General features: G+C 45.3%; 3 protein-coding genes across 3 annotated transcripts; 2 read left to right on the plus strand and 1 right to left on the minus strand.

The window, feature by feature from the left end:
• Nucleotides 1–696: 696 nt before the first annotated feature.
• Nucleotides 697–4,297, minus strand: LOC124695751 (subtilisin-like protease SBT3.18). Its single transcript, XM_047228568.1, has 7 exons — nucleotides 4,238–4,297; nucleotides 3,955–4,119; nucleotides 2,687–3,360; nucleotides 2,354–2,421; nucleotides 2,019–2,264; nucleotides 1,822–1,939; nucleotides 697–1,722 (listed from the first exon to the last, which is right to left on the minus strand). Exons 2-7 carry the CDS (start codon nucleotides 4,082–4,084, stop codon nucleotides 880–882), a joined length of 2,079 nt encoding a protein of 692 aa, XP_047084524.1. The 5' UTR covers nucleotides 4,085–4,119; nucleotides 4,238–4,297; the 3' UTR covers nucleotides 697–879.
• A 5,763-nt stretch (nucleotides 4,298–10,060) lies between these two features.
• Nucleotides 10,061–13,359, plus strand: LOC124701480 (probable serine/threonine-protein kinase PBL16). The gene is made up of 6 exons (XM_047233548.1): nucleotides 10,061–10,569; nucleotides 10,997–11,316; nucleotides 11,400–11,535; nucleotides 11,934–12,070; nucleotides 12,605–12,728; nucleotides 12,860–13,359. Exons 1-6 carry the CDS (start codon nucleotides 10,503–10,505, stop codon nucleotides 13,225–13,227), a joined length of 1,152 nt encoding a protein of 383 aa, XP_047089504.1. The 5' UTR covers nucleotides 10,061–10,502; the 3' UTR covers nucleotides 13,228–13,359.
• A 5,179-nt stretch (nucleotides 13,360–18,538) lies between these two features.
• LOC124701481 (early nodulin-75-like) lies at nucleotides 18,539–26,369 on the plus strand. The gene is made up of 3 exons (XM_047233549.1): nucleotides 18,539–19,372; nucleotides 23,736–24,043; nucleotides 25,877–26,369. Exons 1-3 carry the CDS (start codon nucleotides 18,573–18,575, stop codon nucleotides 26,224–26,226), a joined length of 1,458 nt encoding a protein of 485 aa, XP_047089505.1. The 5' UTR covers nucleotides 18,539–18,572; the 3' UTR covers nucleotides 26,227–26,369.

Consider the following 26,369-nt stretch of genomic DNA (forward strand, 5'->3'; position numbering starts at 1 on the left):
TGAGCCTTCCCCGGGTATTTCTGTCATCGCCGGGCCCAGCTCGGGCGTGGGTCGCCGTCGCGCGGCGTCGGTGGTGGCGATTGCTCCACCGCAGATGAGGAAGACGACTTGGAGCCTTGGCGTTCCATGCGCAGCTGGATGTCGCCGATGTCCGCGCGGATCTCGTTCAGCGTGGCGAGCATGGCGCGATGCTGCTCCATGTTCATGCGCTGCTGCTCCGCGAGGGTCGCCGCCGTCTCCGCTTTGCCGTCGGCGACGAGCTTGCGGAGGTTGTCGTAGATCTGCTGCTTGGAGAAGCTCTCGACCTCCATGGCGCGGATCCGGGTGAATTGACGGGTATGGTGGTGGGTGGGAGGGGGAAAAATTGGTCCAGATTTGCGGCTCGATACCAGATTGTTAGATCCCGACTAGCTGGATTTCACGACATATAGTTTTGGATACAACTCTCGCCAAGTCTGTGGTCGGATCACGAATTCGAATTCTATCGATTACAAGGAACGGCAGAGCCGCCTTCTACCAACCTACTTCTCCAGGAATCCTTTCCTTCCCTTTATACCAGCAGGGACGGAGACGTCTTCCTTCAGTCGCGATAGCGGGCCGGTGTCCTCCGTTCCCTTGGGCTCTTCCGTCGTGGGCCTTGGACCGGGTCGTTGACACTCACTTACTCAAACTGACGTCTGATCAGGAAAGTGCAGATGCTATCACTCTGAAATTCGTCACAAATTTTTAACATGGCCAATGGCACACCTACAGTGTGTCTGTGTCCCAAAGAAATGAACTCAAAACATTACGAAAAATCCAGACTAAGAAAGTATCCGAATCAGATCGGTCTAACGTGATCTGAAGACGTGCACCGCCAAGATTATAGTATAACCGGACCTAGGCAGCCTGTGGATGATCAGCAGCCCCGTCCTCATCCGTGGACTGAGCGCCGGCGTCGGGCAGGTTGGTGACCCTGACGACAAGCGGCGTGCGCACGCGGTGGTAGCCGTCGGACCAGACGATCTCGCCGAAGTCGTACCGGCCGCGCGACAGCTTCGCCGGCGTGACGGTGACGTAGTACTCGGCCTTGGCGCAGCGCGGGGAGAACACCAGCGCCGGCGGCCACACCGCGACACGCGCGCCCTGGGGGCTGACGACGGTGACATGGTACACGGCGTCCCTACGGAGGCCCACGTTCGTCACCGTCCGCTTCACGGTCGCCGCGGCGCCCAGCTCAGCGAGCACGATGGCCGGGTAGTTGAGGTCGGACACGCCGTACGGCATCCCGGCGCCGGCACAGCTCGTGTTGAGCGCCGGGGAGGGGAGCACCATCTGCCGCACCTGCGTCTCCGTGTAGCCGAGGCCACAGAGGTATCGCACGTGGTCGCGCGCGTCGGCGTCGTAGACCAGCCCCGGGTCCAGCGCCCGCAGCGGGTCCACGTGGCCCGCGCCGGTGTCGAAGGCATCCGCCGCCTTCATCGTGCCGCCGGCCAGCATCGCGTCGGACGTGTCGTCGTGCACGTACGCCGTGGTCATCAGAGCGGACTTGACGGCGGCCGGCGACCAGGTCGGGTGCACGGACTTGAGGATGGCGACGATGCCGGAGACGTGGGGGCACGACATGGACGTGCCCGTGTCGAAGTTCCACTCCGTGGAGCGCTTGTCCAGGGGGAGCACCGTCGGCGACGCCTTGGGCGGCCATGCCGCCAGGATGTTCACTCCAGGTGCGGTGATGTCAGGCTGCGAATTCAGCAATGCAACAAATCGTTTCAGTCATAGGCTCGCTCATAGCCCATCTCTTCACCATGCCCGGGTCGGTCAGAGGATTGTATCGTCTACCTTGAGAATGTTTGGAGAAATGGAGCTGGGCCCTCTGGAGGAGAAGTATGCGATAGCCGGCGCCGGCGTCTTGCCGACGACGGTCCTGCTCGCCGAGACGTGCACCGTCGGCCGCTGCCTGCACGTTGCACACGATGGATGCACGATCAGAGTCACCTTCTTCGATCCGCAGGTGGATATATGAGTGGATTGGTTACCTTGAACGGCTCTGGATGTAGTTGAGGATCTTGGTGCCCTGGCGCAGGTTGACGTGGACGGTCGGCAGGAAGTTGTCCTGGTTGGACTTCCGGGAGCTGGTGTCGGCGAAGATCACGCCGGAGCCGCCGGCGGCGTACACCGCCAGCGCCGCGCCCTCGCTGGACACCATCCCAATTGTGGAGAAGCACAAGACGATCTTCCCGGACGCCGCCGTGCGGTTCACCAGCTGGTCGAACGAACACGTCCTTCGCACACAAATCGATTTGTCAAACGCAAGTCACTTGTCAGTTGTCACTAGGCTGTGCTCGTGGTTGCCAAGTGAGAGAAATTTTACCCGTCCGCGAAGACGCTACTGCTCTCTACTAATGGCATTTCCATGTCCTTGACAATGAAGCCATCTCCCTGTGCAAATATGTTAGTACCCAAAATTTCATTCGTTATTTCTGAATTTCAAAAACAGCAAATGCATTACACATTGCTTAACATTTCACTAGTACTAAAAATTTCACCAATATAAAATCACCAGTACTAAAAAAGCCCGTCAGAAAGCCGTACTTTTGAAATCCTTTGAATCAAACAGGCCTTACTTTCTTGCATGCATATCGTGTACTACAAGCTGCCATGTACAATAGTCACTACTCACTATGTAGGACAAAAAAAAACTCACCACGACGGACGCGTTGTTCCCGAGCGTGATCACCGTGGGGAACCTCCTGTCGATGCTGCTGGCGGCGACGGTGATGCCCCACGGTGACACGTTCTGCACCATGGCCGCGTCCGGGCCATCGTTGCCCGCCGAGAACACCGTCGACACCCCGAGCTGCATCGCGTGGAACGACCCGACCTCGGTACTCGTCGCGAACAGTGGGGCCAGCGGTGGCGACGACCCGAGAGACGCCGAGATGACGTGCACGCCATCGTGCAGAGCGTCGTCAAACGCCGCCAGGATGTCCGCGTCGCTGCACCGGCCCGTCAGGTCCTTGAACCAGCACACCTTGTACACCGCCAACCGTGCTCTAGGCGCGCCACCACGCGCTACGCCGTGGCCCAAACCGCCGAAGTAGCTGGCGTTGGGGGACACGGCGCCCACCGCTGTGGATGCCGTGTGCGTGCCGTGGCCGACACGGTCCCTCGGCGACCGGTACTCCGTGCCACCGGTGGTGTTGATCGGGCCAAGCTCACTCTCGATGCCGGCCAGGTAGTACCGCGCGCCGATGAGCTTGCGGTTGCACGCGGTGGCCGGGTCGAACTGCTGACCTCCCACGCACGTTCCGCGCCATGATGACGGGATGGGGCCTAGGTGGGGGTCATCTCTGAAGCTCTTGGATTCAGGCCACACCCCTGTTGACAACACACAAATGAAGAAAATCATAAGATGTCTCAAGTGCACCGAAATGCCCGCATCACTGAAAAAAACATCAGATGTCTCAAGTAGACTCAAATGCCAATGACCACAAACACTGTAACGACTAACATGGATGAGAAAAATCGCTCCCCATATCGTGCTTGCATTTATCATTGCACACAACATTCCCTATGTAGAAACAGAAATTGGCAGCCCTCTCGAAGTGAGATTCCAATTCTTCAACTTCATTCCAGTAGTTTCTTTCAAAAAGAAAGGCGGATACTCTTTTCTTTCAAGTAGGACACTCTTTTCCGATGTCAGTACGTGCTAAAATAAAATTGTTAACTTCAAATCTTGGTAAGGGATGCCAGCATCCAGGAAACAACTTTAAGTTTCACTTTCAGGTTTGTTCAAAATAAATCCCATGCAGTGCTGTTGGAAACCACAATGTGATGATATAGTAGCTACATATTTTGTTCAGGCTAAAGAACATGCATTCAGGCAGTCTACTTTTCATGTGTGCAGATGGAGAAGGTACAGGAAAGTGCAGCAGGACTTGCATGGATGTAAAATCGTTAGATGACAAGTACCTGTGTCGAGGATACCGACAATTACGTCGTCTCCGTACTTCAAATGCATTTGTGAGGATGGTTGCTCCATCTGTAAATGCAAGCTGAGGCCCATGAAATCCCAGCTCCTGGTTGTATGGAGCTGCAGCATCCTGCTCCTGAATACAGATATGACCTCTTCTGATTCTGATTATAATGATCATGGAGTTCCTCGTAAGTTTATGGGAGTATCCAAGTGTGCAGAACTAGGTACACAGAGATACTTTCCTGACAACAAAATCTGCAGAGCATAAGTAATCGTTACCTGACAAGGTGGTGGCTTGCGTTGAATTGAGCAGTGCTGCAAAACCAGAGAATCCATAACTGTAGCTATAGAGAATAGCTTGTCTTGCTTCATCCAGCCTGCAATGTTGTGTTCATGTAAGTTTCTTCTTAGCTACAACTTCTTGCCAAATAAGAAAGCAAAGATAGTGGTTTTATTTTTATTTTTCCTAAATAACTAATTGAATTGCTTCAAGTTAAGCATGCAGTACAGATTGAGTAAAAGTTCAGAAGCATGATACATAGTTTCCACAACGTTACAAAGGATACAAATAAAAAAATTGCCTACATTTTTTTTTTGAGGGGAACAATTGCCTACATTTTAATTTCACTGATTCAACTTTATGGTTGTTTACCAGATGGTCGTAGTACTACGCAGCAGTAACTAAGATGAACTTGTATTATGAAATGCAGAAGATTGTGCTTCCGCACGTTTATTCCCACCAACTTCAAGAAACTCAATGGTCTTTTATTGCTCCCCATTAATTTTAATTCAGAAAGTAAGATGGTATATTACTCTGCAAAGACTCTTGACAGAAGTTGGAGATGAAACCGTGTGGTCAGAGAAGGAGTCAGACCGTTATTGTGGCCCAAGTACACAATGTGAACCTGCAACACAACAGAAAAGAGGACAGAAATGAAGTGAACAACTGATTTGACAAACAGACACAAGGCGAGTGAAAACCTGCACAAAAAACACTACATGTGAATGAGATTCTGGAGTGCATTGAACAGAATCAATGGAAGCAAATGAGAGCGAGGAAACAACGAGTAGAAGCAGTAAAGCAGCCATTGTCCTTTACACAATGACATCTGTGGAGTGGCAGGGACATATATAGACACCATACAGACAGAAGGACACGACATATGATTCTGTGGGGGAAAGTGTTCATGCCATGCCGTAGGGTGCTTGCAAGACAAGCTTTGCAAAGCTAGGATGGCCCTGACATTCCTCCATGGCTACATCATTCCCCTGCCTTCTTCATCTAGTGATCTAATCTATGGATGGTTGACGGCGATGATTAGGCCTATCGAGTTAAGTACACAGTCTAGCTACTGCAGAGAGTACAAGATAACAGACCTAGAGTTTGTTAATTGCAACCTAACCCTCTCATCCTCGTGTTTTAATCATCTGATCTACTGTTCTGTTACTTCCTAGATAGAAGAGGCAAAGATCCAGCTATCAGCTACAGACATATTTTACATGCTGTAGCCTTTGGGATCCTCCAAAGGCTAACTTCAAAGCATCAGCTTAAAAAACCTACTAAAAGTCTAAGATCTAAGTTCTAGAGTTCAACTAAATAGGCAAGTGTCTTAAGTTGTGAAGATAACATGTGCGCACAAATCATTAGGCTCTGAAGATCTAGTTTAATGACAAGACAAACTCTTTGAACCTTGCATTATTAGCTAGATTATAGTAAAGTAAAGTAAGTCTGTGAGAACATGTAAAGTACTTGACCTATGATATCTAGCAGTTGAACCCTCTGAGCTAAAGCGGAAAAGCTTTTCTGGTCGCCTGTCAACCATTTATAGTAAATCCAAAAGGATAATAAAATCCAACACAGTTTAGCTGTGCAATTAAGTTTACTGCACATGTGTGTACACTAGAGACTGTGTGCAAGCATAATGCATTGGCTGAACCATGATAATGCTGAGCACCCACTCTTTACAGGAAAATCTAATTCTTAATCTGCACGGACCATGCTTAATTAAATATTGTTTCATCCTTCACACCCTACTTTACATGCACTTGAAAATGCTTGCCTGGTAAACAGCAGGATGTGTTAGATCTAGCATGCAGTGAAGTGGCAATCATATATTCTGGTGTATTGCAGCTTGCATACAATCAACGAGCATGCTTGTAGAACCATGTAGTTTAGATTGTTCTTAGTAACTCTTGAATTGTCTTGGTGTTCTTCTTCTAATACAAAAGACACACACTGTGATGAGTGTTCGAGAAAAGAAGGAAAATAATGAAGATCATTGCAGGACAGGAAAACTGATATCTGACATTATGAAGCTTACCAAACACATCCCTTGACGTGAGAGTTAAATGTATTTCTTCACTTAATAAAAAGTTACCAGCATGCTTAGGAAACCATAAGTCTTCCATCTTTTAGGTGCACCAACATCTGTAAATTTGCATCATTGGCCACAACTCACAACACAAATAATGTATTTGCACATGCATTGGGTTTCTGTTCATCTCCTCCACCAGTGGCCTTACATCTGTTGCAAGTCAAATTATGGTCAACGCAATTGAGGGGACTAGCTGGCATTGGCTCTCTTCCATAATGAAAACCAATAATAATCATGGATCTCAAAAAAAAACTAATAATAATCATTTCAAGATGCGCCTTAATAGCATATATACAAACATTTGGTGCAAACATGCACCCTCCAAATCCGAATGTTGCTATGATTCTGGTGAGGGAATAAATAAGGATGAAAGATCTGCTAGTACTACTATTACTACAAGGATGAATTGACAATTGACCAAATAATCTCTTCGTCAAAAAATCGCATGGCCTGTTACATGCATGCTATTCTTCACCTGCATGAGCCCCTGAACTTTCACCAGGCAGGGAACTATGGAGTCTTTCTCAAACTGTCTTACCAACCTCTGCCACAAAGTAGCTATAGGATCACTAGAACATCTTGAAGTGACCAAACAGCTAGGTTTTCTGAGAGTATGGGAATTCCAAACTTTCATACTCAACTAAACTCAGTTTTTGCACCTGTCAATGTGACAGAGGAGCTAGGCTGCTAAAGCATTCTAATTTTTGGAGAAATTTTTTCAACTAAATCACGATATAGCCATGCAACATCTATATTGCAAATGGATGTGCATGGAGCTTCATTCTACCAGTAAAACTGAAGATAATTTGTATTATTTGTCTTCTCATAAAGTACTACATTTATATTCCAAAAGCCTTATGCATTATCAATATTTATATAGGAAATTAGAGAGAACAAATTAAAATTAAAATATTTTGAGTTCTGCCTTCTTCCAATATAAATGGCGCGCACTTGGGTGTGTGTTTAATATAAAAGGTAATATTTTGAGTTCTCCCCAATCTATATATATTGGAAGCAAATCACTTTACACCAAAACCAAAAGAAGTGGAGCTTTTTTGCTTCAAGAAACACTCAAAAAGTCAGTATGCACTAATATGGTAGTAAAGCTCGGCATCCATGAGATCGGACTGTACCTCTTCCTTTGGCAGCTGATCGAGAGCACACAGCTAACCAGGGACGATGACAAACTCATCTGGAAGTGGCGTGCAATTGGAAAGTACACAGTCAAGTCTGCATACGGAGCTTCTTTCCATGGTTCGACCAACTGCGCTTCCTGGAAGCTAATCTGGAAAAGCTGGGCACCTAACCGCGTCAAATTCTTCCACTGGCTTGCCAACTTGGATCGATGCTGGACGGCATATCGACTCGCAAGTCGAGGGTTTCAACATCACCCAAGATGCCTCTTCTGTGACCAAGCTCCAGAGACAATCCAGCACCTCTTCTTAGGCTGCTCGTTCTCTCGGCAAATCTGGCACGAAATCCTGTCCTGTCTGTGTATGTCTTGTAACCCACCCTCGGACGAAGCCAACCTCTTTGATTGGTGGCATGCCACAAGGCAACACACCCCGAAGCCGATGCACAAGGGGCTGGTGACCGCGATGCTGCTGGTACCAAGGATGATCTGGAAGCATCGCAATGACTGCGTCTTTGAGGGAGTACAACCTTCAACCAGAGACCTGTGTGCCAGGATCAAAGAGGAAGCAAAAAACTTGGGTTAGTGCAGGCGCAGAAGGGCTCAGAGATATCTTGCCACCAACCTGGGACGTTCACTGAACTCCCCAGTCTGTATTAAACTGTGTGTAAACCTATTAGGAGGCGTGTAACAAATCCTATCTTTTCAATGAAATGAAACGCAAACATTCTTTTGCGTTTTCTCGAAAAAGAACTGAGAGAAATTTTATTTGGTTACTAAGAACTGAGACAGCTCTGAGATAAATTATATATCATCTCGAGATGAAAAAATTCCATATTTGTGTTACGGAAGTGCAGAACAACATCAGAAACATCTTTTTCCTCCACATGGACAAATTTCTTAAGTCCATTTTATATTACAGCCAAGTGGATTGAAATGGATTCAGATGATAGCTGAGGCCTATGAACGTTAGGTTGTCAGAAGATGCCATATATATATAAACTTAACTATTTCGCAGTCAATCTCAAGCCTTGACAGTGTAACATGAACTAAATTTTATCCAAGTTCAGAGATTAATTGAGTATATAGGTGCTTCTTAACAAGGTAAACTTCATTCACTCAACGAAACATTGCCACTACATGGTTAGCTTTGGAATATAGGAAATGCAGAAGCAGAAAGGGATGAGAACGGTTCTCAAAGCATGCATAGTCCTACTATGAGCACATAAAAGTACACAGTACCCTCAGAATTTAAACTAGACAGCTAGAAAAACTAAATAGGTACTTGAGTTCACAAACAACAAGTTTAACGAACAATACTCTGAAAGCTGCATTGTAGAAGAATCTAGACAATTATCTATTCTAGTTTCACCAACAAAATAGGTAACCTTTAGGGCTTTCTAGGACCAGACAGTTGCAGAAGACCAAGTAGAGACTGTTTCCTTTAGGTGTTACTACAAAAATGCAAGTGTAAAGGGGATGCAACTTATAAAGTCTTACAGCCTTTAGCTCAGCAGCTCAGGTAAATAATTCCCTTGGTGAAGGGATAAAGTCTATTCCCACTCAAGACATGGCTACAGGCTATGCTCAAAAGTACTTAGACTTTGGAGTAGTATGCAGTTGTCAAGTTCGGTGTCGTAGCATTGTACGTATGATCTGCTAGATGCTACACCATAGTAATGCGATTCTAGTCAATTAGCATCTTTCATATCAGCCATGGACAAATCTCTCAGCGCCGTCAAGGTGCAAGTAGTCATGCAAAATCCAAAGACAAATCTCATCCATACATCACCCCAACTGAATTCTACATAGTTGCGCAAACTGAAGGAAATGGGCAGGGCAATGTGCTAATTCAAGTGTAGAGCCAGCGGGAGCTCAAACTGTCTAATCAGTTATAATTTTACCTTTTCCCTAATCCGTTGTGAATTCGAACACTTAACTACTACCCACAGTGTGCAGAGCCAGCGCCAAAAATCTCATAGACATTCGGTCGAATACCTGGCGGGCGCATGAAGGTTCTTCTGAAAAAATTACTCTCCGGCAAACAAGAAGTGCATAATGTGGTGTAAAGGCCTAGGAGATCAGCCTGATCCGAACATGGCAATTGGCCAGGTAATCAGAGGATGGGGACAGTGACACCCCCAAAATGTAATTGGACAAAGGGGAATTTTCTTTTGTTTGACCTAATAAGATGTGGATCGAGGAGGAACAGAGGTTAGTTGGATGTTGGACTTGGAAGACTGCCACTGGCCGAGGTATCTCCCTCCCACCCATCAATAAAGCGATGATGCCCCCGAGTCCACGCAAATTCCCCACCGCAACACATCTCCGTGAGGATACTGCCCTGTGATCGGGACACCCACTTGCCCTGGAGCGAACGCAAATCATCACATCACGAGGGAAACAAAGCAAATGCGACAAGGAAAAAAAAGAAAGCCGAGGGATGTGCACACCACTACCAGTCCACCAAGAAACCCCATCATTCCGCCTCCGTCGTTGAGAGATCGACCAGAGGAGTGAGGGCAACGCTACCAGGTCAAAGATGACCCTGGAATCCAGCCACCACTACACTCCGCGATCACCATTGTCTCACTCCAACTCGAGTGCGCCCTGCCCTCTCCAGCTCTCATCGGTGGTCCGTCAGACCATGCCTTTACCACCTGGCCGATTGCTGCATTTTCCCACCACACTTTCCTTCTCTTCCAAATACAGACGAAGAGATAAATGCAGGGGAAGAGAAATCTTCCATACCCGTCTTAAATGCCCGTTGGTGTATAGGGGTGCATAAAAGGAAAACTGCCTGCCAGAATTGAACCTGTTTCTCCTCTTTGAAACGCATGATAAATTGAGAAAGGGATGTTCTATTTGAGCCCTTCTTTTGCGTTTCTTCATCCTCTGTAGCTTTCAGAAGATAGGAATCTGTACCTTCTTCCTTTGTGTTTGTTGACAACTTGCTTCTTCTTCCTCCTCCTCCTCTTCTTGATGTTCTTGGTGAGACAAGCAGAGGGCTAAATTTGTGCTTTAGGAGTTGCGTGTTATGGGTAACTGCTGGTTTAAAGGGAATCCATATTTTAACAGGGTTTCTTCCAATGCAACGAAGTCAGGTACTGCTGTTCTTTCTTGGTATGGTTTATGTGACTTTCTGTTATTCCTTTGATTCCCCAATTTAGAAATATATATACATGCATGTTGATATGCAGTATTTTTTCATGAGTACAAAATATTGTTAGCCTTTTAACATCTATGGCAACCTCAGACAATCAATTCTCAATACAGAGGTACCATACCTTCATGCTCAATCAAATTGTGGCTATTCCAACACTAAAGATTTCAGTATGAATACCCATTCATCATGCATGTTTTCGAATTGATTTTTCTTCAATCAAATCCATGATTAAAAAAAAGTTTAGTGAACTGTGCAGAGTATTCTGATCTATTTCTTGCAAATTAATTTTGAACTTTAGAACCATTTGAAACTTGTAGGCCTACCAAGCTTGTGACATGCATGACTTGCCCTTTTATCCATTGCAGAATCTCCAAAATTGCAGAGCCCGTCGGAGAGAGCCGAGAAGGATGACAGCCTACTGCCCTCCAACCCGAAGGAGGTAGAGGAGCTGCGTAAGGACTCGGCTCGGAAGAACCCTTTGATAGCGTTCACATTCGAGGAACTCAAGAGCATCACCAAGAACTTCAGGCAGGACTCGGTGCTAGGGGGAGGTGGGTTTGGCAGGGTCTACAAAGGGTACATCACCAATGATCTTCGCCAAGGGTTAGCGGCCGAAGAGCCGTTGCGAGTTGCGGTCAAGGTCCATGATGGAGACAACAGCTACCAAGGCCACAGGGAGTGGCTGGTGATTAGCATTTCTCAATCATCTTTCTTTTGTGGTATGTTTTGGTTTACTCTTTGTTACATATGAAGCCCTCATATCTGCAGGCTGAGGTAATATTTCTTGGGCAGCTCTCACACCCAAATCTAGTGAAGTTGGTCGGGTATTGCTGCGAAGATGATCACCGGGTTCTTGTTTACGAGTTCATGCCTCTGGGATGTGTGGAATCGCATCTGTTTTCAAGTAAGTCTAAAACCTGTTTTTTTTTAGGTAAAAAGAGCAGGTGTTCTGCCAATTTAATTAAGTCTAAAACCTGTTCTTGGCATTGTTTCTTGTTCTGCTGAAGATTATCTTGCTTCCACGATGCTCTTGGTTATGACTTATGACGCCAACCGGTTTCATTCTCATAAACTACTTTATCATTCAATTATACTATCAGTTTTGCAGCTACTGTGAATTTGGAACCAAATTTGTTACTTGATAAAACTAAATTGGTAACCTAAAATGTGTAACAAATTGCCTTTTACTATTTCTTCGTAGTCAATGACGAATATGGTATAGTATGCATTATTATTTCTTTCACATGGTATTACACGCTGCATTGTGTAGATTTGTTCAAGGAATTGCACTTGCTAATGCAGGGGTGATGTTGCCACTGCCATGGTCCACCAGAATGAAAATTGCACTCGGAGCTGCAAGGGGACTTGCCTTCCTACACGAAGCTGAGAGGCCAGTCATTTACAGGGATTTCAAGACGTCAAACATATTGCTAGACGAGGTAGAGGCCGCCTTCCGTTGCTCCAATGTTTGCAGCTATCCATTCGCAAATGTATTGCTAGACACCCACTTCTGCTCCGGTGCTCCTCCCCTGAATTTTTTTTGGGTGCGTTAAACACAACAACGGTGGAAATCTTCCAATCCCTATACATAAGCGGGGACACGATCGTAATTTCAGTGTAGGTCCACCATCCATACAACCTTGTACATGCCCGTATGGTCCATGTTGTGTTGTACCTCGTTTTTGTACGACGTGGGGCTGTACTTAGATGAATGAGATCGTTAACTGATCAACGTGATCTCTTTTTTTTTTCTTACGCGAGGTACACATACCGTATCAATACAGACGGGTATACATGGGCTAAATATTAGATTTCGGTAGACCCAACACACAAAAAAACCCAACTATTACCCTTTAACTTCCCGTTTAGGGGGGAGCACCGGAGCAAGGCTCCTAGACACCAAACATTTTTCGTTGCTACATTGTTGTTTCTGTCTTCTTCTCTGATGAATATTTGCCAATGTTCATCATCAGGAGTACAATGCGAAACTCTCTGACTTTGGGCTCGCGAAAGACGGACCGGTCGGCGACAAGTCGCACGTTTCGACGCGCATCATGGGCACCTACGGTTACGCTGCCCCGGAGTACATCATGACAGGCAAGTAATTAACTTGAGAGCAAAGCAATGGGAGTTGTATGTTCCCAGAAGAAGATCGCCGGAGATCTCTGTACTATTCAGCAGCAGACGGACATAATGACGCGACGGTGTGGCTGTTGTGTGTGTTGCAGGGCACCTGACGGCGATGAGCGACGTGTACAGCTACGGGGTGGTGCTGCTGGAGCTGCTGACGGGGCGCAAGTCGCTGGACAGGTCGAGGCCGGTGAGGGAGCAGGCGCTGGCGGATTGGGCGTTCCCGCTGCTCACGCACAGAAAGAAGGTACTGGGCATCGTCGACCCCAGGCTCGCCGCCGACGACTACCCGGTGAAGGCCGTGCACAAGACGGCCATGCTCGCCTACCACTGCCTCAGCAAGAACCCCAAGGCCCGGCCGCTCATGCGCGACATCGTCGCCACACTCGAGCCCCTGCAGCAGCAGCCGGTGGCCCTGGTGGGGGAGAACACGACGAACAACGGTGTGGGCGGTGGCGGCAGCTGAAGTGCCTGGTGTTCCCTTGTACCTGAAACGCATGCCGCCATGTAACCTGCATATACTTGTGAGGATCGTATAGTGTTATTCTTGTCCCGCATATAATGGCTGTACTTTTTGTGTGGCCACTGGCCACCGATAGAACAGAGGTTTAGCATCAACTAAATTCCGTACGTTTAGCTCTCGCTTGAACTAAATACCAGTGGGCACACAAAAATTACGACCAATTCATACGGCGCCTAAGAGTCTCCCTCTTTGCATCCCGCGATTCTTTTAAAATTTCGAGTGACGTGGTTCTATTTGTACAAACGTAATAAACTCTTGCAAACGAGTATATAATGTTATACTCCCGCAGACCCATTAAACAAGTCAGAGCTTTATCGAAATTTGGATGTATCTATATTCTATTTACATATAAATTTAGATAAATCGCAGATAAGTTTCATGTGATGGGAGAGTATTTTCATGGCCCTACATCAGCTAGGCAACCTTTGCACCCACAACCACAAGCCAACATTATGGGCACATTTGGTAGCTTGCATGCTCTCTAGATAGGCTCCACGGAGAAGAAAACATGATGCCTGGGCTCCTCCATGTTGTGGCTCGCACTATCCTTAAAGCAGCTTTGGGCTAGGCTCGGGAGGAACTGCCGAATCGGTTGTTTCCACGGAGTCACACTCGTGATTGGTGGGGTCTATGTTATTACATCCATAAGATAAAAAAATAACCTTATGGTAAATGTACCTTTTATTTTAGGTCCCCATGATTTTTTATTAGAGAAGTACTCCTGCATTATAGGTTTGGCAATGGTTTTGACATGACTAGATTAAGAATGAAGAATTTGAAGCGAATATTTAGAAGATATAGACCAAAAAAATTCCTTAATATGTCTGTATCATGAATAAGACCACAATCCGCAACAAAATGATAGCAAATACGTTTGAAGTCCAACCATGTCAGCGCAAACAATCTTACTGCAGGTACTTATAACAAACATAGCTACTCCCTCCATCCAAAAATGTAAGTCGCGGATTTCTTTAAATTTGGATGTATCTAGATATAGTGTCTAGATATATCCAAATCTGCACATCATTTTTAGGATAGAGGGATTGAGGGAGTACTTATTTCTTCTTTGTGTAGTGCTTTTCAACCTCTTTCGTCAGAAAGTATATGATTTATTACATATCTGAAGGAGAGAACATAAGCGTCACATATCGTTGTTGCCAATATGTCAAGGGTGAAGTTCATGTGAAGCATCATGATGATGATACTCTGAGTTTCATCTCAAACCGGGAGAACATGCTGTACAAAATAACCTAAATGAAGGTGATGTGTACGTCTTCCAATTTGGAGTCAAAGAGGGCTCTCTTATTGGGATGGTACACACAATATGAACTTAGTGAATTATTAGCATTTAGGATGTAGCTAGCTATACATGTAGGAGATGAACTATGAAGTTGTTGGGTTGAGAGGTACTCCATGTACGACATATGCTCATGTCCATATTTTTTCAGCTGCAAGTTTCATTTTGTGTGCTATAAGTTTAATTATATTTTATATTTTATTTATATATTATATAAATTGTGTTGGATAGTCAAATTGCTACACAAAATATCGAACCGATAGACACCTTACGACACACTAATTTAGTGTTGTTATAGCAAGTTATGTGCAGCACATAATGTCCGCTGCCAGTCCGTGAAGCGCATCGTTAGTTAATATGCTACGCCAAAACTAGCTCGGTGTATTGCCATGTGTCACACACACAAAAAAACGCGGGATACATATAATCCTCGATGCAATTATCACTAGGATTTTAAGTGCCACTAGAGCGTGTGCGCAGCGAATAAGCGTGTGCCTCAACATTTAAAACCATTAGGATCCGCCCCTAATAGATGGAAAAAAACACACGAAAGTTTCCTTCCTAAGCGGGGCCTAAAATGCATTGTTAAATGGAAAATTTCTAGACTTCAGAAAAGTTGAAAGATAAAGTAGCCTGCACCGCTTAGTATAGTTGTCACGGTATGGTGTCTCTCCTATGAATAGGAAGGCACAAGAGACCGTCTATTTATACTAACACGCATGGCTATAAAAATCGATTACGTTACGTGCATGTAGCAACAAGGCGAAATAAAAAACTAGAGTTCTTCGATTAAATACCCACCTGTCACCTCCTCTATGCCGATGGAAATTGGGGGGGGGGGGGGGTGGGCATGATGATGCTTAGGTGCCTCATCATAATATGGGTAATGAGTTAGGAACAACACAAAAGACGATTTTTTTTCAAAAAAAAAAATAAATCTAAGAAAATCATTGTTTGTCTAAAGGAATGATACAACTTGCATAGTTGTAGATGCATAGGCAGATAATGAGTTAGGAACAACACAAAAGACGACTTTTTTTCAAAAAAAAAAAAGGAATCTAAGAAAATCATTGTTTGTCTAAAGAAATGATACAACTTGCATAGTTGTAGATGCATAGGCGGATAAGCCTACCCAAGGACAAAACTCATAAACAAACCTACCGTGGTCCAAAATCATAAACAAGCGATTATGAGCTATCGATCTACCAGAGCATCAACCACTTCATGTCAGTGACTATCAAAAACTGCTTTATAAGGAGCAAGACTTCCCTAAGAAAATGAATAACTTGTTCTCATTTCTCTTCCGTGACTTGGAATTACACAATTCAAATTCATCATTTTTTTATTGTGTACATGCAAAATTTGGTAGGTATAGGCTTAGAAGGTATCGGGCATTACCAGTAGATTGCAAGAACTACACCATGAGCTCAGTTGACTCATAATATCACAATGTTTCTCTATTCTACTATAACTTTGTCAACCATTCTCCCTCTGCTTTATCAATTTGCTTACCTCCATGCCCACGTGATTCAATTGTCTCATACATCACACCTTCATCCCACCATGAGGAGTCAACAATCGTCTAATTCTCTCTTTGTTGGGATGTACTTTAGATCACATAGAAGAATGGTCAGACAAAAATGGTCAAAATAAGGTACTATGAAGCAAGATCAATTCTTTTGAAGGTTTAACATGAACAACTGTAGTCATAGATAGATATGAAGAATTGCCGATGCATCTAGTACTCATGAGTAGTGGCTTGGTTTGAGTTTGTTTTCGCGGCTACCTGTAAATTGTTCTCCGTAATCCGAAATATTTAGTGTTTACGGTTAATGTACGGTCAATGTACGTATAAGGTGCTCACAAGTTACAACCTTGAGTGTTGCCGTTACTCTTAACCTAAGAAATTTTCTCAAAGTAAAACAAGTTAACACAAATTTCTACATGACATTAATTTGTGATTAAAATTCTATCCACTAATAGTGGTTCATAACTCCATTTAAATCTGCTAGAGTTCAATCTAAATCTGAAATATTACCAAATTCTATTTTGATATATTTCCGTACCTGAAACTAGATTATTTTTAGTTGAAATCACCGGTAGCACCCATTAGAAATATAATTTTGCTAGTTCTCGCTCAATTGAGAATTGGCTTATAGCATTGTGATTCGTGCATCATATGCGTTGTGTGTTGGTTTATAACTGAACTTTTCTCAATTACGAGTAAAGGGCAACTAGGGAAGAGTGTTTAGGAAAAGTATTTCCGCCGTTTGATTTGATTCGTAAGCCATGATAGCTAGAAGTTACAATTGGGTTGTAAGTAGAGAATCAGAGAATCGATGTAATTGTCAGTCCACTAGGATCTCTATGCCTCCTTGTCAACCGTTTGGCATAAATTCAGAATACATATTTAAGTGCATCTTGAGGGTAGCAAGCCGCATCCCACGTGGGTTCGCAAAAGCATTATTCGTTTAAACTAAACTAATTTCTTTAAATAAATTATGAAATACAATTTACTTGACCGGACTACAAAGTGGGACAGATCTAGTGCAGCTTTGCAACCCTAGGTGACTCAATCTAGGCAAAATGAGAATCAACATGTGGAGGACACTGACACCCTCAGCAATTAGAATTTAAACCTTAAATTTAACATTCCATTGTGTTACAAAAGCAGAACATTCTTTTATGGGAGGCGATGTTTCGTTGATAGCGAGACACGGTGTGGTGACTTTGTTAATTCCAGATCATAAAATTATAAGGATAGAGTGTGCGTGAGTTTACAAGGATGATTACACACTACTTTTTTTTTGGAGCAACCGCATATTTCATTAATCGAACACCAAGTTACATGAAGCAACACATGTGAAAACTAAAAGACAAACCGAGATAAAATGATTATCCTGAATTTGCAGATAAAAACCTAAAAAATTGAGAAATACAAAACGATCTCTAGGGTTTCCTACAACCACCGTAGCCAGCGGCCGCCGTCCAATTCCAACGCTGCCGAGACGAACGCGACAAGAGACGCCGAGCCTCCACCGTTGCAAGATCCAAAAAAGCACCATCGCCAACGAGGCTTTGTGAGTCGATGAACAGGCCTGCTGCAAGCAACGAGGCACATGTCGCTGTGGCACGTCGACCGGGGGACGTCCCCGTACTGTCTTGGATCAAGATACGCCGCCTCCCATCGACGAAGTTGGAGAAGAACGACATAACCACCACCTCCGGACCAACATCTTTGCTCCAGAAGAACCACATCGCCCTGGCCCCCAGCGCCGTCGTGGACAACGACAAACGCCAGTGACACGTTGAGAAACAGATCTCGCCAGATCTGAAGAACGGCGAGAAGACCAAGCCGCCGACCTGAAAGATCGACAAGCACACGTTGCCAACAACTCCGAGACGCCGCCGTGAAGGTTGCCGCCGGTGTGGGAGTGGAGTTGTGGCAGATTTATTTGCCCGGGCGCCGCTCCCACCACCCCAACGACGCACCATAGAAGACAAAAACTAACCCTAACTACTAGGCCAGAACGGAGGAACGACCTTCATCCTCCCTCATGTCGTCGCCAGAGCGGCAAGCGGATGGAGAGGAAACCAGGCCCAACGCCTTGGCCGGAGATTGGGAAGATTGGATCGCCTCCGCCTCTCAGCGGAAGAGGTTATGTAGTACTGTCAAGTGTCTTGGGATGATTACACGATACTATTTGTGAGTGTAAGCACGTGGAGAACATACCGTCGGTCTGGTGGCTAGGCGTGCGGGGGCGCACGCTGCCCACCCGGGTTCGAACCTTGAGTTCGGCGGGTGCTCAGGAGTTTTCTTCTATAAAAATGCCAACGGGTGCTAGTGCATGGTTGCGAGTGTAGGCAAAAAAGGAAAAAAAAGTGAATCCAGGCAAAATTTCGTCGCTTTGCTCTGATTAGAAACGGTAGAAATTCCCCTCAAAAAAAAAAAGAAACGGTAGAAATAGAACTCCGTACCCTCTCGTCTCCGATGCTCCGAATCCGATCCCATCCCCCAAATTCCCAAATCAGTCGCGATCCCTTGGCGGAGCGAGCGATGAAGAACCCTAATCATCCTCCAGCAGCCAAGCCCTCCGCCTCCTCCAAGCCGCCGGCCTCCGCCAAGCCCCCCGCCTCCGCCTCCGCCAAGTCCCCCGCCGACATGGCTGCCCGCAAGTCGCGCTGGGGCCCGCCGCCCGCCGGCGCCGCACCCGGCGCCGCCGGAGAGAAGGGCGCGTCCACCTCCCGCCGCACCCCGACCCCCACTCCCTCCTCCAACGCCAGGCGGCACCCCGCTCCCCACCCCCCTGCACCGCTCGCCCGCAACCCACCCTCGCCCGCCGCCGCCATCCGCGCGCCGCCGCCGGCGGAGACGCCTCCCCCGCCGCAGTACGGCTTCAACAACCTCGACCGCCGCACCATGCTGCTGGCCGACGGCACCGTGCGCACCTACTTCGCCCTGCCCCCCGACTACCCGTTCGAGCCCGCCCCTTTCCCCCCGCCCGCGCACCTCCCGCTCCATGCCGGCCCCGACGCCTGGCCACCTCACCATCAGCCGCCGCCGCACGACGCCAAGCGCAAGCACCACGCCGACCCCGACGAGGGCTTCTCCAGGTACCCGAAGCAGCCCCGGTTCGAGGCGCCGCATCACCCTTCGCAGGCGCCGCCTCCCGTCGACCGCCAGGCGGTTAGGAAGGCGTTCCTCAAGTACTCCAAGATGCTCAACGAGAGCACCGCCCAGAAGCGGAGCTACCTTGAAGGCGGACGCGTCCCGTGCCTCCCCTGCGGCAGGTTTGGTGATCCTGCCTTGCTTGTCACTTTCTTCCTGGGAAACGTTATTGTGCAGATTGTAGCCAGGTTTCTGTGCTGGTTCCTTTCCATTGTTGAGCTCCTTCTTACGCTCTGACTTCATATGTCTCTGCTCTCTGTTTCTTATATTGTCCTGAACTGACAGTGATACTATATGTCTGTATCATGTGTGTATCTTGCTGGAGAGACCCGCTTCACGAATGCTAACCAATAGTTTCGTGGGCCGTAGATTTTTTATGTTGTTCAATTTGCACGGTATTTAATCGCGGTCTATTTGGATATGGGCAAGACAACTGGTTGTCCGTTCACTTTTCTAGATGTCAGTTAGTACTAGTTGTGGGGAATTCTAGCTTCGGTATTGCTTCCATTTAATCTTGTTCAGGCCTAGAATTGAAATGCACTTGATGCAGTGGGCCGATAGATTTTCTGCTCTGTACTACTAGGTGCAATGCCTATGCCATTATGGTTCCTAAAATTAGTTCCAGTTATTAATTTTCTATTTTGTCAAGTGAGGAGAGTTATGGTATCATCATATTATACCAGACCATTTAATTGTTGCAATCGCTTTGTGCTCCTTTCCTGTCCGGACGTATAATCTGTTCGCATGCCTTTGGATAATACATGCGATTTATGCTGTTTCTTTTCTACCCACTTAAGCTCAAAGCAAAGTGGCATTTTACGTTCGTGGTCACGAGAGAACTGTGAGGCTTTCTTTTCTAGTTGTGGCATATAAAATCAAACTCCTTGCTGTTGTTATTTGAAACATGGGTATTAGACTATCATTGCAGAGCTTGGAAGTTATGAATATCCTTTCATTTTGTCAGAGCTACATGTTGTGTGGTGTTTCTGATTCAGCGTACTGTGGAATATACTGTTCTGCAACAATATATATACTGCATATTGTGCTTTACTTTTCTCAGATGAGTAGTTACTTATTTGCTGATACTGCTCAGAGAGATTTGATACAATATGCTTCTTTGTTGGCTACGAATAGTAGTTGTTTGTGTTATTCTAGTTTGAATCCTGTGCCAGCCGGAATGTACCATTCCACCACCCAAAGCAGCTCAGCAGAGGCTACATTCTGTACTACCTGAGTTCTCTCTTATTGTATCCATTCTCGTCAACTATGGTTTTGAGTGATTTGCAAGTAGGAGCAGACCTCGTAGCACCAGTCCTGCATCGGCAATGGGTACCCATCACCTGCGTACCCTCCGGGTAAAAACCCAATAGAAGTACGGGTATGGGACAAAATATTACCCATGGGTTTGTAAATGGAAAAATATTATACCCATCGGGTAGAGCGGGTATGGTTATGGGATCGTAGAACCCATACCCACGTACCCATTTACCCATCTAAATTAGACAAATGAGCCGCTCTAATATTCTAAAGTACTTAATTTTACTCCTAATCATGCCTTCATGTTGCTAGGGTTGAACCTCACGCTTCTTGGTCTTACAATCGTTGGTAGATTAGTGATGCTTACAACCCTATTTGTGATCGCTTCACCTCATGTCATATTTTTTGATTAATTTGATGTGTTTTAAGCATGAGTATTTTTACCCGCGGGTACCCATTTACCCTGCCGGGTGACGGGTATGGGAAAATGTTATACTTGTTGGCGGGTATGGGCACGGGTGACGGGTAATATTGAAGACGACGGGTACGGGTATGGGATGGCTCTACCCGTACCCATACCCTGCGGGTGCCATCCCTCACGCCCTGATGCGGCGCTTGCCTTAGATCTGTGTACGAGTAGTGCCAAAGCTGTACTGCTTCACTGCCGCATGCACAGCTTCATGTTGTATACACATGCTGCTTACATAGTAATAAAAACTGAACTGAGCCACGATCCAACTAGAAAACCCTGGAACCAGTGGCCTGTCCTTTCTGGTGCAGTAAGAATACCATTTAAGCATATGAACTGGAGAAACCCCAGTCTGACCATCTGATTCAGCAAAACTAGGACAGTCAAACAACCAAGTGCGCCAGGGGATTCCTCTTTTGATATTCCGCCGAAATTCGGTGCGCGGGTGGGACTTGAAACCGCGACCTCACCCACTGAGGTCCGAACTCCATTCGCCACTAACCAACTAGACCTGATTGCTTTGTTGTATAATCCCAAGTTAGGACATATTTGTACTTTCATGAACCAGTTTCATATTTGGTGAACCAGTGGTTTGACCAATGAATCGATGAATTTAGAGCCTGAACCCTCATTCCTCCGTCTTTTAGAAGTATGGTCAGGAGCTTGATACTACGTGGTGGGGTACTAAGTGCAAGTTTTTTTTTTTTTTTTTTTAGAATTGTGAGGGAGGATAGGATAGTGGGATAGAAATGGAGACATGAACGGGCGGGTGGCCAGTATATCCCGTTTGTGTGTCTTTCTAATGATATTGCGTTTGAATGCTTGCTTACACATGTCATCGCTACAATTCATGTTGGAGGGGTCTGTGAGAACACGTACGTGTAATAGAGCTGTGAACCAATGGATTATATTATTGCAATTTCATAAAAAACATCTTGAAATGGTAAGCCCAAATGGGCTTGTACGACCGTACGACATATTCCCATCCAAGAGGCAAACCTCGAAGCAATTGACAACAATGTTGGCAATGGAATATTTTGCTTGTACCTTTTAGGTGTATCTATGGATAGTTTGGTAAACCATGACATAGTGATTTTGCAGTAGGTAAGGCGATAGAGAAATAGCTGTTATTATTGTATCAAAATATTATTTGTTTGCTGCTTATTTTTTTAAATAATCTTATCCCAACGGGGACTTGGAGATATCGCAGCTGTACAGGCACCACTATTATTTATTACACCCAGACTCAGCCAACATGGCTGGAGAAAACGTGGACCAGATAGGTTGTTTGCTCTAGGTCTATGGGCCATGATAAATTGTTTTAAAAATAATTTATCTCAGCGGGGACTTGGAGATATCATCGTTGTAGAGGCACCACTACTATCTGTTATTACACCCGGATTCGGCCAACATGGCTGGAGTAAACATGGACCAGATAGGTTGTTCGCTCTAGGTCTATGGGCCATGATAATCGTCCGTCTGAAATTTAAACCTACAACCTCCTGCTTGAGCTGGTTTATAATCAATTTGCATGTAAAAACATAGTATATTCAACAAAACTAGCACATTTTAATTGTCTTGCTACTTCTTAAATGTAATTATAGCTAATTTATTACATCTATATATTAGAGGAGTGTTTTAGGGAAAGCACGGGGCCCACTGGTCACCAGTGACCAACTGATGTGAGACCTGCAGGGGTGGTTGCAATAGCATTGCCAAAAGGGTGATAATAAGATCCTAGTAGATGGCTAGAAGGCTCTGTCAGCCCGTCAAATGGCAACATGAATTATTCCTTCATCCAAAGGGTATTAGGGCAGTAAATAGTTACTCCGTGAATGTCATCTTATCTCCACTTAACTACATTTAGTATATTTTGACTGTGAAGGAGAAGTGAAAAAGGACAAAAGGTAGACACGACCAAATTTCCTTTTGCATATCCTCCTTGGTTTCCATTTGCGATGTTTGTTCAGACTCACCATATCTTATACTGCATATGGTATATCTTGATAATCTTCATCTCTTTCCATAGTTCATGCAAAATCATCCCATCTCGAAAGCTCACTTTTCTTGTTCTACAAACTGGTCGTTTGCATGGTTACCTTTCCTAACATGTTCACAAGGATTTTCCTACACACAGGTTCCATCAAAACCCTTTGATAGAACAACTTTCCTCTGTTACCCTTCATTCTAATCAGCAGTCAGAAGTGAATGCGCTTGCGCGTGTGTACAACTTAGAGAGGGTGATCTGTACAAATGGCAAGCTTAGCGGTTGGCGAGTCTAGGGGATAAATGGATGAGTTGGTCTCATTTGTGGGCCGGTACATGGTTGTAACTGCTCCTTATGTATTGCATGGTAGAAGGTACATCCCATTTGGGGCGGTGGAAATATGGGCCAATTACTAAGGGATAGTCAGAATAACCTCATGGCCTTTCTGTGTGTGTGGTGGGGTGTTAGTCCTACGAAAGCTCCAGCACTGCCCTGCTGCGTCGTAAGCAACATCACACAGTGCCAGCTGGAGTAGCCAGTAGGTTACTTAATTAGTGAACATGAACAAATATCTACACTCTTTTTTGCCCATGGCCTCTTCTTTACCATTGGAATCCCATTTCCATGCTTTCTCATGTACCACGTGGGATTGATATATTTTGCTGCTTGTCATAAAAAGTTTGTCACGGTTACATTTATTTTGGTAGTTTTCAGCTCGTTGACCACATCCTAATTTTTTGTGATCATGTCTGGTCAATGTGCACAATTCCAGGTCTTCTAAGGACTTCGCTGATGTGCATGGGCTTGTCATGCATGCTTACAACCCACCAAATGCTGATTCATATGTTGATCATCTTGGTTTACACAAGGCATTATGCGTCCTTATGGGATGGGATTATACAAAAGCCCCTGATAACTCTAAGGCATACCAATCATTACCTCCTGACCTTGTTCGAGCAAGTAAGGAGGACCTTATCATGTGGCCGCCGACTGTTATCATTCGTAACACTGCTTATGGGAGGAAGAAAGATGGACGCTCTGAGGGTTTAGGGAACAAAGAAATGGATAAGAAGATTGCAGGTATGTCTATATTGCAGTCTCTGACTTATAAAGTGAACAGTTCCATAGTTGGTTGGATAAGTGCACATAAGAGGTTTCTTATTTGCACTTGATGTGCTTGGTAGCCATTTTCATCACATCTATGCAGAAAAGTATTGGGGGATTGGATCACGTAGAAAGGAACCAAAAACCTTATATAGTGACACTTTTGTGGCCCATCACATAGAAAGGAACCAAAAAAACTTATATAATAACGCTTTAATGGCCCATCACCCTGGTCCTTCACTTTCCACTGCAATATCATTAGAGCATTCCTTTTATGTTAGGTCTATTAGAATTGAACATACAGGACCAGTGGATCGCCCAACAAACTGATGGATTTGAGAAGGAATATTTCCCATTTTTATACGACCTCAATCTGCTCACTATTCTCTTAGGCCTGTAGTGTGCCACTGTCATGTGGCAAGGTTGACAAAGCTGACTGTTTGTGTCAAGTAGCTTACTTGATATGGACTTGTAATCTTGTGTGTTTGTAACTTTTGTTAGGCAGGGTGTGGGTCATGCGGTTATTCTATTTTGTTGGTCATAGAGCAGAACTGTCTTGGCTGATTGGACATGCTGAGGCAGTAGCTCCATAGTGTTAGATTTTTTTTTACCAGAGAGTGTTAAAGACATGATACTGCGCTCTTGCAAGCTTGATCTCTGCAGGAGTGGTGGAGTATCTCGTGTGCCTTGTTAGTCTGCAAAAGATTTCTGGCATCTAACACTTCATTAGATGGATTTCGTTGCATATGCATCCCTTGGGGAGGCAATTAATGAATAGAGTACTGTACCGACTGCAAGTTATTGCACTGTCCATGCAAAATTAGTTTGTGCATCCTGGTTTCAAATTCATGTATCATGTTACAATCTGATATGTGAGTCGGCAAAGCACCACATACTCCCAGAGCGCTATGTTTCTTTGGGCTTTTTGGTTCCCCCTAAGCTTGCCACATGTACAGTTAGGCATCCCACAATTCTTAGGGTGTGTTTGGTTTGGGTACCAAGTAGAATCTAGTGTCATGGTTCCATTCCAGAGGAACGGGTCGGTTCCATTCCTGTGTTTGGTTTGATCTTAAAGATAGAATGGGTTGGTTCCGTTCCTGTGTTTGGTTGGAGAGCAGAATGTGGCAGATTCTGGGAATAGAAGAGGTGGGTAAGTGTGGAGTGCCTTTACCAGAAAGTTTGACAAGAGAATAGAGGAGGTGAGCAGGCGTTGGGTGGCTTTAGCATAGAGGAACAGGGAGATTACACCAATTTCGAGGAATGAGTGCATTTTGGGTCTGAAGGGAATATTCTTTTTCGAGGAACCACCTCGCTCTGTTCTGTTTTACAACCAAACACCGGAACGACCTTCAGGTGCAGTACCGTTCCATTACATTCCACCTGGTGACCTCAACCAAACACACGCTTAGTTGAGTGTTTGGTTGGTTACCACAGTTGTGGCTTCTTGCCACTCTTTACTATTCACATTGACCCACATGTCCCAGAATTTTGCTTTGTGTGGTGCTGATTGTGTTTACTAAGATTTGGAAATAGGGGAAGAGTAGACTATAGGATTATAGGAAGAGTAGAGTATAGCATTATATTTGGGGTTCGCATTCCTATCTAAACCAAATATCTTATGTAGCAATTATGTTGATTGTGCAATTTAGAATTGATTTTTGAGCCTCACTTGGGCATTGAGAAATGAAACCACATGAGAAGTATTGTTCCCAGTTATGCAACTGTTGCTCTGTTGAGCACATGTTTATGTAGCAGTGCCGTATACAGCAAAGTAATATTTGCTGTGTTGTCATCTATCTTTGTTTTCAGAACTAGGGTTTGCTGGTGGCAAGTCGAAGTCCTTGTATGGAAAGGAAGGGCATCTTGGTCAGACACTTATCAAGTTTGCCAACAATCCAGCTGGCTTGAAGGAGGCTGAACGCCTTGCTGAGTTCCTGGAGAGGCAAGATCATGGACGTGTAGGTTGGTCACGGGTACAAGCCACTCACTCTTTAGATCCTGATACAAGCCCTTTGCTGGTTGAGACCGATAACAGGGGTGAGAAAAAGAGGATCCTTTATGGATACCTAGCAATTTCATCTGATCTGGATGAATTAGACTCAGATTCGAGGAAAAGGGCCACCCTGAAGAGCAGAAACGAATTTGACCCATCTGACTAGTCTCTTTTCAAAAATGCCACCTTCCTGTCGGTCTATTTAGTTTGCATCAAAACTTGTGTATCGTACCTTCAAAAATCTTCGAGTAAAATACCTGCTCGTAGGATGCTTATAATCGTTATAATTATTCCTGAGATTTATTTTCA

The sequence above is a fragment of the Lolium rigidum genome, chromosome 3 (genome assembly GCF_022539505.1).
Source record: "Lolium rigidum isolate FL_2022 chromosome 3, APGP_CSIRO_Lrig_0.1, whole genome shotgun sequence".
In the NCBI taxonomy this organism is placed as follows: domain Eukaryota; kingdom Viridiplantae; phylum Streptophyta; class Magnoliopsida; order Poales; family Poaceae; genus Lolium; species Lolium rigidum.